General features: G+C 39.7%; 1 protein-coding gene across 4 annotated transcripts in view; it reads right to left on the bottom strand.

The window, feature by feature from the left end:
* Nucleotides 1-14070, bottom strand: part of DCLK1 (doublecortin like kinase 1) — a 249300-nt gene that overhangs the window by 65705 nt on the left and 169525 nt on the right. For all 4 annotated transcript variants that reach the window (XM_075490767.1, XM_075490766.1, XM_075490769.1 and 1 more), the window contains one exon: nt 11407-11523. In XM_075490767.1, coding sequence (XP_075346882.1) covers nt 11407-11523 — 117 coding nt within the window. The remainder of the gene's footprint in view (nt 1-11406; nt 11524-14070) is intronic.

Here is a 14070-nt window from a genome sequence, read left to right as displayed (position 1 = left end):
CATTCCAGTCATCTAGTCTTCAAATTGTCTTTATACAGAGGACAATGGTTTGCACATATCAGCACTGATTCAACTGTTGTATTAAGTGTGTTGGGGAAAGCACATGCATATGGACACCTTCACTGAAGTTCATACAGTATTCAGCAAAAACACCCCATAGGTCTGGCCAATAATGACTAAAATCAAATTTATTATCAATACTGCTGAAAACATTTAGGAAAAGGGCAACATGAGGACATTAAAAATGAGCTTTCTGGAATCTCAAACTTCTAAAGTTTTAAAGTGCTTCTTATAAACAAATATGGTATTATTTAGAAACTAATACTAAACTACTACTATTCACATGGAGCTAGTCCTCAAGACTGCTCAGTAACAAGACTAGTGCTCTGCCTTCTCTTTAAACCAAGCAGATATTCTTACGTCTTATTATTATGAGAAAATTTAAGATAACAGATACTTTAATAAACCTTGTAGCACTAGGCACCGGTTCCTGTTCCTTATAGATTGACTCCTTCCCCATAACTTTCAACAACAGTTTTTCTTAGAATTACTATTGCAATTATTCTGTCCTGAAGACAAAGACTTGAGGCTACCAAGCGGAACCAGACAAATAGATGCAATGGTGTAAAATGCAAAAGTATCTATTTGAGACGAAAAAACCAAAGTATTATAAACCCTAAAAATTACTCACTTGTCACCACCAGAGTATCTAGAGCATTTAAGCTAAGCTCCAATGCTCTCCCCAACAGCACTTTTTAAAAAGGAAAATTATGATAGTTGTGCTTGTGTTGGCCATCTGTAACATGTGAAATCAAGAGCACAATTAATGGATCAAGGCCCTCAGGAGATTTAAGTGGAGTTTGCTCACCTCCTTACCTACTCATATCCAAAACACAAAGGTGCTGAGTACCTACAACGCATACCAGGATTTTTGTGAGCATACAAGGACTCCCCATGGAGAGCTGTTTAGGAAACTCTAGAGATGACAATTAGCACTGGGAATAAGATTCCTTTTACCAATCTTTAGGTACCTACTATGTAGGCGTCTACATCTGCAGTAGTTTTCTATACCTTATTTTAACCAAGTTGCTGTTGTAGCACAAGTTGTATCATCCCCAAGTAACCATCTAAAACAGACCTAATGAACAATGAACAGTGAACTAGGAGCATCCACTGCAGTGTAGACTTCTAAAGTTAGGCAAGATGAATCCAAATCCACACACCTAGAGGTTTAGGATATACTGGAGATGAAGGAAAATGATCAAAATTCTCCCCACCTACCAATTTTGGTGGATTTTATTCCAAGTGCAGAACTCCATTAAACAAACTCTGAGGACTGAAGGCCATACAGAGGCTACATTAGACTCAACCTGAACAGGGAACTGGGTGCCATGGGTTCTATTCCCAGCTCTCTATATGCATCTGCGCAACATCAGACAAGTCATGTCATCTCTACCACTTGTCTACTTAGGTTTTAAGTTGTGGCAGAATTAACTTTCTGTGCACTTCATGTTGTCTGTCTTCTGGACACTCTGCATACCTGGAGATATACATCACTATTTCTACTGGTATTATTAATATAATGCTTAAGACAGGCATCACAACAGGGAAGAAATGGTAATTCCTAATAATTCCCCAGTCCACTCCAGGGGCCCCCCTTTTTTATCTTCTGGTTTATGGCGTGCTGGCCATTCCACCTCTGACTCTAGTTCCTTGTGAGTCCTTATACTGAATTTGCAAATAGAGTTGATATTAGGTGCCATGTAGCAGGAAGAGACTGGACTGATTCTGACCCCCTTCCTGAACTCCATTTACAACCACAACACCATTCTTACATATGCAGGTCATGACCAGATAACATGGCAACAAGTATGTGAATAAAATCTATAATATTTAATAATAATGCATTCCTGATAAGTACAGGAATATAGTCTAAACTGCTCTAAAATCCATTTCTAGGTGGAATGCATTCTCGTTGGAAACTGCATTCCTGTCCAGTATCTGCACTGCATTTCTCACGACTGATACAGCACATGTTCCTACAGGGAACCCTGATGTAGATAAAGACATATGAAATTGGTAAATCACTGTTGTGATTAATCATGTTACTGAGTGAGGCAAGAGGTTTCTTGTCACTTTTTATTCATAAAATGGCAGGGGTCAGAGACTTCAGCTTAACACACAGCGCCCTCCCATCGTCTCATGAAAAAGATTTATCCATTCAAAATTTCACAGGTGAAATATGTATTAAAAAGCTAAAACAATAACAAAATTATTGTGGCTGCTCTGAGAAGACGTATGCAACTGCTTAGCTGTGAACTCCTTTCCTTACTGTCCTCTCTTGCTGAGGATGCATAGCAGGGCAAGAACCTGTCTTTGTATTTGTTTTTCCAGCACCTGGCACACACATGAAGGTAGAAGCCCCCACAAAATAGAACACTAAAGCTGGATACCATCATCTACTGAGATAAATGCAAAATAGGTTTTCATATGAAGATGTCTATAAACTAGTGAAAATGCTGTAAATAAAAAGTACTTTGATAGCATTCCAATAAATAGGTTTTTGATAGGGCATCTTTTTATTAAGCAACAAAAAGTGAGAAAAGCTGAATTAAGGTATCAAGTGCCGGTCTGCAAAGCTGCCAATGCCACTGCACTGTACTAAAATCATACTCTCCTATAAAACTGCCTGTTGATGTGTTAGCATCTTGTACTCTACAAAAAATGTTGAGATGACTCTGTGTGTTTACAAAAGTCGTTTGCCAGACACAAAAGTGTATGTGAAGAGGAAAGAGAAGACTAAGGGAAAGGAATGGTACAGGCTTTTTCGCAGCCACAACTTATTCATGACTAGGACAGACAAAATGAAAGAACGATTTGCAGAAGAGACAACAACATGTGTAGGTCATATTCAGCAACTGTTAGCTAGAAAATGGTGATGTGAGATCATTACTTGACCTTGTCTCAATTACTCCTGTAGTTTGCCACTGTCCTTTCCAAAACAACATTTTTGTCTCAGGAAGATTATGTAGTTACAAAGTAGTTAGGGAACAAACCATACCTTGCCTTTTCATTGCTTCTGCTTTTGTATTCTACTTGTATACATCTCATCATCTTTGTCTTCATTGCAAAGGAGAGAGTTTGTCCAGAGCACCACATTAAGCAAGCATCCTCATTATAACTCCTCAGTAAAGACAAGGCTTTGTAGATTCTACCTTAGCATGCAACTGGTTGAGAAAAATCCCAAATAATCAGTACTGCATTCATTTTAACTGGTGCTAAACTGTCCTTTTTACATTCAATCTTTGCTGGAGTTTATGTCAAGAAGTTATGCAGATACAGAAAGAACACCTCTCTGCCATTGAAGGCAAGGCTTAACAGACCCATACAGAGCTTTCACCTCATCAATGGATCAACAGGTTAGAAACGTCAGCAGAAGGGATCACCCTCAGGTCAGGTTTACATTCCCATCCCAGCAGCCACCAATACCTGAGTCCCTGTAAGTCACCAGTACCTGTGATAGCTGCAACATGTAACCCAAGCAGTGCAGAGCTCAGCAGGGACTATAAACCCCACACATGCTCAGCCCACGCTGATCTCCATGGAGTGGCCACTGTGATGGCACTTCTACCTCAACCTGAAGTTAGCTATGTCTGCACTATCAAGCAGAGAAGTGCTACAGACACACAGATATTGCAGACATGCCCGAGATCTCAGAAGACAGGAGCCTTCCTTGAAGATACAATTCCCTGGCGTCCACAAGTATTTTTTTTTGTAGCCTCAGAAGGTGGGTTAGTGCCTCTTGTTTTTTCTCTGCACTTCATCAGAGTACAGCTGATATCTATGATCTTGGCTGCTAATTTCATGTAGTACCTAATCTAGAGAGCATCTACATGTAAGATTTAATAAAAATCTATCTTTTGAACCGATCTGCCTAACTGGAAAGACTAGGATTCTCAAATCAGCCTATGTGAATGGAATACCAGCTCTGAGGATGTTTCTTCATTCAGCATTTAACTTTTTAATCCTTTAAGAGGGTTAAGCTATTCAGTCTAACCAAATCTATTTCTCTTACTAACTCTTAATTCTTACTACAAGCTATGAAATTATAAAATTTAATTTTTTAATTATTAGTATAAAATACAAACACTATAAATAAAAAATTAAAAGGAAGCCAGGATCAAAGTAAAAATCATCTGGAAATCCCTGGGTCTGTAGGATGACTCCATCACTCCCATGGGTTTGTACTCTTGGCTTCAGGAAAGTTTCGCTTCAGCATATTTATTACAAAATCTGTCAGCTGAGTACCTATAACAGTGTGAATAAAAACATGTGACCTAGCCAAAGACAATACGATATGTCATGTTCCTTCCTTTGGGATCCAAAAGACCTTCTTGAGTCAGGTGGTTGAAGAAGGGTTGTTTCTGGATAACAGCCTAGGGATGAACTATCAAACTAAATGAAAACATATCTTCTTGCAGAGGAACAGATCTACCTCTTTTTTTCTAACTAGCTGAGAAAAGCACAAGCATCTGTTCTAGAGAAGCCTTCAGTAAGATCCAATTTCCATATCCTAAACCACTTTTTTCTTTAGGGAGGATCTACAGTTCTGATCAGGCTTTAGTTTGACATATAGCTTCACAATTTCTTTGCCCAGGTGCAATTTTTTAAAAAAACACATAGCCCTTGGTAATACGACCTACTCTATCCATTCTTCATGTACGTTCCCTTTGTCATTTGGAATAGATACGTATCAACCCAGTTACTCTTGAAATAGACACTTGTCGCACTAAATAACTGAAACTCCTAAATAACTCTTCTTAACACCAAACCTGAATTGCTGTTACAAATAAGATTTCAAGCATCCGAAATGCTTTGGGTGATGGTTTGCGGGGAATAGGAGATAGCTCAGAGGGGAGGAGAAGTCAGAAGGAAATAATTTTGAAGGAGGTACTCAAACTGAAAAAAAAGAAAGTAGTTACTTTTGCTGGGAGCAAGTCCTGAAAATTAGAGTTGGGATTTCAGAGGCCAAAACAGAGTTGACCCAAATGAAGTATCTTTCCTTAATTTAATGGACCAAGGGTACAATAATTCCAGCTGTCTCATGCTGCTCTTGATTTGATTAAAAATAATGATCATGAAGAAGTAAGCACTGCTTTCTTCAAATCTGTTGCCTCTTCACTTGCGCTGAGGCTGCCACCAATGGTGTTAACTGGTAGCTGGACAGAAGCCGACAGCTACTGAATAGCCGTCAGACATTCATAATTTTCAGTCACCAGCAACAGGTTCACTGAAAATTGGTATAGTTTATAGTCACTCACCACCCAGTCTCACTGAAATTCAACTTCTCTTTTATGATGTCCTTTCCCGAATAGTATTTGATGCCAACAAAAAAATATCAAGGTGTTTTACAGGCTTTAAGAGGACATCAGGAAAATTAAATAGAGGCAGGATTATCTATTGCACTTGGAACCAGACTTCAGCCCTCTGCCTGCCTGGGAGGTCACACTACCTTTCTCTGCTTCTCTTCTTTGCCTTGTTCCCTGCTTCTCTTCTCTATTTAGACTTGAAAGCATTTTGAAGCAGACAATACCTCAAATGCATTTGTAAAAAAACAGAAAGCAACCCTCCTGCAGCGAGATTTCTGTCTTGTGGTACTGTTTTGAAACACTGTCAGATGTAAATAAAAAAGTGAACAAAACATACAATAATGGAGAAGTCAGCCCTTACCACAGATCTTCCTAGCTCGCATGTAGTCTTTTAAGAAAAAAGTATTCTGTGTTTTTAGATAAAAATAGGATGCATCTGCTCTCAGGAGCCTGGGAGGCTAACAGGAAAATATAAGCACATTAAGCATATGCTCTGATAAGAAAAGAAAAAGCAAGGATGGAAGAAAGGTGAACACCACCTATGGAAAGGCATTCTTTCCTCTTAAATAAGTCAAGAAATAGTGTAAAAGCAGATGCAGCTTTTTTTCTCACTGTAGATTATAAAGCTCAAGAAAGGGTGAGGAGTGTGTGTCTCCCATTCCCTTATAGACTGACACATATTTCCTTGCCCTCAGTTAACCAGAGTACAGATTTGAACCTGCGTGGCACTGAGCACTAGTGTAGCCTCTGGCATTACTAAGGCTCTTTCTCTGCAACCCTGCTGCCTGCTTTCCACTCGCAGCTCCACCCTTTCCCCCATGCTGCTGTGGCAGTGTGACCCAGAGCCTGTGGGGAAGTATTTTTTATCCTGTTGTTCCCATGCTGTTACTCCCAAGGCCATGTACCTGCAAAGCCCAACAGTGTTGTTATGGTAAGTTCTGTATGGGGCTTCCAGGCTCACCAAAGATGCTGCCTTTACAGGCAATGGAGGGAGAAAGGCACCTCCAAAGGGTGAAAGTCATCTAAGACCCTTAGGAATGTCACTAAGAGCCCTTTGCCCCCAGTACCAGATGAGACGATGAGGGAGATGGTTCTCCGGAGCAGTGGCTGGGAGCTCACCAAGGAGACGGGACACTCAGAGTCCTTTGCCTGCTCCCGCACACAGTCAGGGGCCACCACGACAAGGTGAGACTGAAACAGAAAGCTCTACACATTAGGCGTGAGGGCCTTCGAGCAGGATTTTCTCTAAAAACAGTTTGTTAACATTTCTGAATTTATCTTCAAAGCACCAGTTTTGGTAAAATGGTATTGCTCAAACTTAAGAGATGTGAAAATGAGACACGGACATTAAAGAAAGCCAACAAACCAGCCAACCCCTCAAAATAACCCCTTTGATTTCTGTAAGCAACTTCAGAAGCTATTGGGACGAATTTCAGAAAGTTCATCACCCCATACCACTGTTTGCTCAGAACAAGGGTCTCATGGACTTCATTGCATTTAGTTCAATCCAAAGTTTGGCTTAATTCACTTACCACTTGAAATTCTTTGTCAAAGAAAGGAAAGAGTTCTTGAGGATGGTATTTAAGTGCTTAAACCAAAGCAGACTGTCTACATGTCCTAGCCTCATTTACACTTCCATTTCTCTAACAATGGGGAAATGACCCAAAGACTGTACCTTCATTAACTCTAAAAATGATGAATCCCGATCAGCTATCCTGTGCTGGATGAAAAGAAAAATCATGTTGAATACCTACATTAAAGACTATACCATACTAGAGATGTACACAGGAGAGAATTAAGGATAACTCAAGGATATCCCTCCATTTTAGGATTTTATCAGTTTTAATATACAACTTTGAGTTGTCTACATTTTTCTAACATAGTCTTTTTCTATGCAACTTTCCTTTTTTGGCCAACGTAGTTATCCATGTGTATTATCTTGATATGGGCAAGAATCAAACAAAAGGAATCAGATTCTTTCTAATTAGCAACACGCTCTTCTCCATACAGCTCGCTTAGCTTTTTCTCAAGGGTACACTATCAATAATGCTTTCTGCCGGCCCTTTATCCTTACTTTTCTCAACATTCTGTTATGATATAATTGTTCACAAAATGATACACTTTTCTTTTTGGAATGTGTATGTTATTACCTTTGATCTGAGCAAAGAATCAACTGTTTTTCTCAAGTATTTTTTATGTTTGTCCCTAATGAAAGAAAAATCCCTAACAGTAATTTAAAGATGAACTGAAAGCAGTTTAAAAGCATAGAATAAAAAAATACATATATACACACTTAGTAGTAACAACATGATAACAAAAGCGTAACTTCTACTTATGCACTAGTCATTTAGGAGACTCTCTAATACTGAGATGTTTAATGTAAACAACATGGAAAAAATTATCTGCCCATATGTGCGCTAGATGGTAATTTCTCTATTCTGCTACTGTCATGGGTACATAATTTCAATAAATAGGCAGTATTTTTAGGCCTACTGGATGGCAGAATAGTGAAATCTGTACATATTGTCTGCATTTCATGGGAGAATTTTGGTTTTTGTCTAACAATATTTAAGAGTTAGTGTTTCTTTCTCTTTCCGCTGTTGTTTTTTTTAATGTAGTATCTAATATCAGATTGCATATTTTTAAAATCTATTCATTGATTGGTTTTAGTTGTATGTGATCTAAAAACAATTCTTGAGGGCAAGTGCCCACTTATGGCAATTGCTTCTTTTTATGACAGTAATATTGATGTAAATACTCATGTATGTAAGGTTAGAAATAGGTTTCCTGTAACACTCACACAATTTGACCCCACTATTTGCAGAAAGCAAATGCAAGAGGCACAGACAGCCAAATCAGATCCACTGTCCCCACTAAAATTAACTTCTATAGAAACATTTTCAATTGTTTGCCCTTTTTAAGCTGTAACAACTTTAGAATAGAATAGAATAGAATAGAATAGAATAGAATAGAATAGAATAGAATAGAACAGAATGGAAGGGAACGGAATATTTCAGTTGGAAGGGACCTACAACAGTCATCTAGTCCAACTGCCTGACCACTTCAGGGCTGACCAAAAGTGAAGGCATGTTATTAAGGGCATTGTCCAAATGCCTCTTAAACACTGACAGGCTTGGGGCATCAACCACCTCTCCAGAAAGCCTGTTCCAGTGTTTGACCACCCTCTCAGTAAAAAAATGCTTCCTAATGTCCAGTCTAAACCTTGCGTCCTGTCACTGGATACCAGGGAGAAGAGATCAGCACCTCCCTCTCCACTTCCCTTCCTCAGGAAGCCGTAGAGAGCAATGAGGTCACCCCTCAGCCTCCTTTTCTCCAAATTAGACAAACCCAAAGTCCTTAGCCACTCCTCATAGGACATGCCTTCTAGCTCTTCCACCAGCTTCGTTGCCCTCCTCTGGATGCATTTGAGTACCTTAACATCCTTAAATTGTGGGGCCCAGAACTGCACACAGTACTCAAGGTGAGGCCACACCAATGCTGAATACAGCAGGATAATCACCTCTTTTGACCAGCTGGTCATACTGTGTTTGATGCACCCCAGGATGTGGTTTGCCCTCTTGGCTGCCAGGGTCCACTGCTGACTCCTATTGAGCCTGCTGTCGACCAGCACCCCCAGATCCCTTTCTGCAGGGCTGCTCTCCAGCCACTCCTCTCCCAATTTACACTTGTGCCTGGCATTACTGGGATTCTCATCCCAGGTGCAGAATCTGGTGTTTGTTCCTGTTAAATTTCCTGCCATTAATGATTGCCCAATGCTCCAATCTATCTAGATTCCTCTGCAAGGCCTCTTGTCCCTCAAGAGAGTCAACAGCACCTCCCAGTTTAGTATCATCAGCAAATCCGCTAATGGTGCATTTAACTCCTGCATCCAGATCATTGATAAAAATATTGAACAGAACTGGCCCTAGAATTAAGCCCTGAGGAACCGGTCACCGGTCACCAGCCAGACGTAGCCCCATTCACTACAACCCTTTGAGCCCTGCCCTTCAGCCAGTTCTTCACCCAGGCTCCTACCATTTGACAAACTGCTCTGTCAACATCCTATACATTCCTGTAGGGCTTTGTCTGATGTCTTTCTCTAAGAAAATCTTAATTACAGTGTCCAAATGATTATGTCAAATAGGCAAGGACATGGACCATCTTTTGACAAACTTGTATATGCCTATTTCCTGTAAATTTATTGTTTTTACATAAGATATTTTTAAGATGGGTAAATCTTTCCTTAGCACAGAATCATTCAAAATGGTTCGCATTTTTAATATTTCCACTACACTGTTTCTTTTCTTGTTATAAATGTAACCATTTATTAATTATTATTGTGGCATAATGAAAACATTCCTTTTTTTCACAAGCTCTAACATAATCTCCCGACCTTTTACAGTGATTGAACATGTAATGGTATTTTGCTCAGACCCTGTAAAACTGAACTGCGGGAAATTGAGATTTACTCACCTAAACTTCTCCTGCATGTTTAAGTAAAAACAGTACTATTTCTCTCAGGACCAAAACCAACAAGGTATCACATAGTCAACATGGCAAAAATGTTGCTAGTACCATGGCAGAAACATTTGTTATGCATAGCAGGACAGTTATTCCACATAGAAATGAACATACACAGTTCAGTGTCCATTACCTGTACTCCCAAATGAATATTCATTAAAAAAACCCAGAAAGAGTCCATAACATTCACACACCAAACAGGGCCTCCCTTGATGAAGTTTAATTTAACTCTGTTCCACCTAGCTACAAAGAAAGCTATTTAATATATGTTTAAGAAAGAGCTACTCTGGGCTTGTTCCTCACAATTGATATTTCTTCCCATTACCTCTTTTCAGGTTTCTCTATTTCAGCTGTTCTTAGGATGCGTAGGAAGCACGTTGCCTCCCAACCCTGCTACCCACATCTACGCCTCTGTCTCTCATTGTGTCTCTCCCACTTTCCTCCTTCCCTGAGCAAGGATGCTTTTTTCCTCAGCTTAGCCTTCTTGTGAAAAATATCATTCCAGCTGGGCCATGCCTCCCCTCTTTGAAACCAGCTAAGAACACCTGGGTCATTCTGATCACCACCTCCCCATAAAGACCTTATAGTGCTGGATGCAGGTCCCAGTAAGACGTTCACTCCCCTTTTGGCAGAAGACTTATGGCAGAAAGAGTGAGGTGGCTTTCAGACAGCTCTCACGTTTGCCTCTTGCCAAATCCACATTGACAAGCAATGCTGCAAATGCTGGATTGGGTCTACCCAACTGGCCCACACCAAGTGTTATTTGTACTTTCAGGCACCAATACTGGCAAATTATCTAATGCACTTTTTTTGTTTATTTATTTGTTTTGCTTGGGAAAAAGCTGCAGGGGGGAACTAGTCATAGACTATTTAGTGGGAGCAGCTGCAAAGGCAGCCAAAGCGAGGCCTTCAGACAGAACTTTTTAAAGCTTTTTGCTGTGTCTTCTCCAGCCTGTACCACTGGTTTGTTAGGTCAACTCTGACTTATTTCCTCCTCAGCTACCTTTGCACCTCACATTCACATCTGTAATTGCATTCTTTCTCTGCCCTGCCCCCTTTCCTCAATATCCTGGTTGTCTTCAACCTATCCTTTCCTCACTGCTGCCTCTTAACTCCCTCAGAAACAAAATAGAAAAAAAGACTGTGAGATCAAACTTTTGCAGACACAGATTCTACACTGAGTAACTTGGACTACTTTCTGCATTATGCTTATTCAGTTCCTAGTACAAAGAATACCTTTTTGTCAGTCTTTAGGTATTGGCAGCAAAATCATGCACACAAAATAAAGTAAAATGAACTGTGGTAATGCCAGAGTATGATTTATAAAACACTGAAGAATTATTTTGTATTGGGAAGACACTTCATCTCGGATGCAACTGAGAAAAGTGAATTTTTATTATCAACTGTTTCATACATACAACGTTTTTCCACAGAAATATGTAATTTTAAGCACATTGCCAATTGTATCAAAACAGATTGGTTGCTGTTGTTAAGAAAGATTTCTTGCTTGCTTTACCTGAGCTGGTAGAAGCAGGAGACTTGCTGCGTCGGGATGGGCCCGGGCTCTTGGTGGTGCTCCTACGTGAAGTCGAAGCTATTTTGGTATAGGAAGTGGATTTCACCACTCGACATTCTAAAAGACAAAGAAACTGCATAAGTTAGCAATTAAGAAAGTCAGCAAGATGCTGTAACAGAAAGAGCACTGAAAAGCACAAACATTTAGCCCACGCTTGTTTTCATTCATCTTGAGGAGTTTTATGGTAAAATATAAAATCTGTATAAATGGCTCCATTAAAATCCAAGTACAGTATGTACCACATCCCAGACAAAGAACTGCTGCAGTAATCCAGACTTTTAGATACCATGGTTACTGCAGGTACTTAGGACAGCTTAATTTAACAGTGCTGAGACTACACATAAAATTTATTTGCTTTTGAAGATTTCAGCACAAGTAATGTAGTGGGTTTTTTGTAAACAATCCAAATGCAATGTAAGCATTTTTGTCAACCTAGGCAGTCTCCTCTAGAAGAACCGGAAGGCTGGTTTTATATATCAAAATGTTAAGACTGTGTAAGATGACGCAGGTGTCTGTCACTCATGAAAGGTTTGAAGAAAGTGAAGCAGGTTTGTTGCTCCTGCTTAATCCTCTGGTGAGCAACAGCCCACATTGTATAGCACACGCAATTCATCACAGGTTGAGGGAAATGGCACTACTTGCTCATAAGAGACATCAGTAAAATCAATGAAGAGGCGAAATTACCCTCCCACTTGAGAACACTGCAAGATGTTCAGGTTAGAGTTTATAAACACCCACACAGCTCTGTAGGCATTCTTGCATTACGCCTGCAAAATGGTTCTTGGCCTGAGGATGAAAGAACTTAGTGTGCATAACGCTGATGTCTTGCACTCATAATGGATACTAAATTAATCACCAGACATATTATACAGTCGGGGAGAAAAAAGGATTTCCACTTCTTAGCCTATATACAATTAGAAGTCTGCAGCAATGTTTATACTGTCTTCACCTGACGATGTCAGTATACTTCACTTGTTTAAAAATACATCAATAAACATTTAGTTCTGTATCAGACTTGTTCCCCATTTTCTTCCCATGGTTAAGGTTCCTCAACATAGGTTAAGAAAAATAAACAAGAATTCTTTCTCCCTAGTCAGAAAATACCATGTACAAGCCTGCACATTATTTAGTCTTCACAGATGATCAGTGGAGCCTGTAACATAGTTTAGAAAGATTAGAGAACAAAGAAATAAAACTGAGCATAACTAATTAATTTAAACATATCCACCAGAGAATGATGTCATGAAGTGTATTTCTCTTGGCTGCCCTAACTGTTTGTCTTTCATCAAGCTGTTGAAGGAAGCAAGAACTGATGCCTTACTGAGGGAACATCCAGCACAGCTGAGAGCAGAGGGGACCAGAGAAATACCCCGGTTTTCCCAAGAAGCTTTTCTTCCCAAACTCTCCCACCTTCCTAATGCCCAATAGCAGCTAATTTCTTTCTGTTGACATTTTATGTGATTCATTAATGACTATTCTCATTTTATACCAATCGATGAGTGGAAATGGTGAAAAACATTTACTCTGTTGTGAGAGGAAATTATCAACTGAAAACAGGAGGAATCAGATGAAAGCTTTCAATTAGAGTCCACTGGATAACTACAGCAGGAACCTTACATTGATGTACTGGCATAAACTGCCACTCCAGAAACCGTCTATGCATGTCGAATGCAACCAGGTTCTTTACCTTTCTTGTAAACAAAGATTTTAAATGTCCAAACACCTAACAGCCAACTTGTTTGATAATGTAAAACTAAGACGTAATCCCAGTGTGGGCCCCATTTACAGGAATCGGTCGGGAAGGGAACTGAATATTCTAATAGTGGATAAACAAAAAGACTAAAGTTGAATGACCCAGTCAAGCTAAAACAATTAGACTATAGTCATTCGCTTAGCAGAAAAACTTAAAAGTCCATGAAGAAAACAGGCAGCTACTTTCTGTAGTATACTTTACTATGTAAAAAGCTTTCCTCTGTTTCCAGCATGTAAAGAAAACAATTATCTGCATCCCTCTCTTGCAATTCATGCTATGCACTAAACCTTAACTCTCATCTTATTACAAGTATTAATACTCATTCAAGTTCTCGGAATACCTTATAAGGACCCAGAGTTAGAATGAGGTTAGAGATACGATTTTGCATTTGACTGTGTATTTCCCCTCATAGTATTAGAAAGGACCAGGCAGAAAGTGGTATGAAAGGAAAGAAGAGGCAACTAAATGCACATCCAGGTTATCTTGCTATCCTACTGATACAATGCTGTCTAGGACAATAATCAAGATAGTCCTTACATCATTTTCACCCAACATGTTCAGAAATTAGAAGAAAATAATTATTAAAAGGCTATTCTTCTTCATCTGGGGTTTGTCTCACATGGGCAAGGAAGGTGTGGATGACCCTAACTGCAAAGGCTAGCTGCATCTTGTCACCATCTTCCTTCTCTCCCAGCAAGTGCTCGTGCTGACATGCGACGGAGGGGTACTACCATTTCTGGGAAAGAGGGAGGCTGGCAGCTGGCTGGACCCATCAGGGCATTTGACCACTGCTCACTACTGACAGTCTCCTTAGAAAGGGTGATGTTAGGAGTGGTGTGCAAATTGTCCTG

The sequence above is a fragment of the Mycteria americana genome, chromosome 1, assembly GCF_035582795.1.
Source record: "Mycteria americana isolate JAX WOST 10 ecotype Jacksonville Zoo and Gardens chromosome 1, USCA_MyAme_1.0, whole genome shotgun sequence".
Taxonomy (NCBI): Eukaryota; Metazoa; Chordata; class Aves; order Ciconiiformes; family Ciconiidae; genus Mycteria; species Mycteria americana.
The sequence above is the reverse complement of the archived record's forward strand: the minus strand, read 5'-3'. Positions and strand labels throughout refer to the sequence as shown.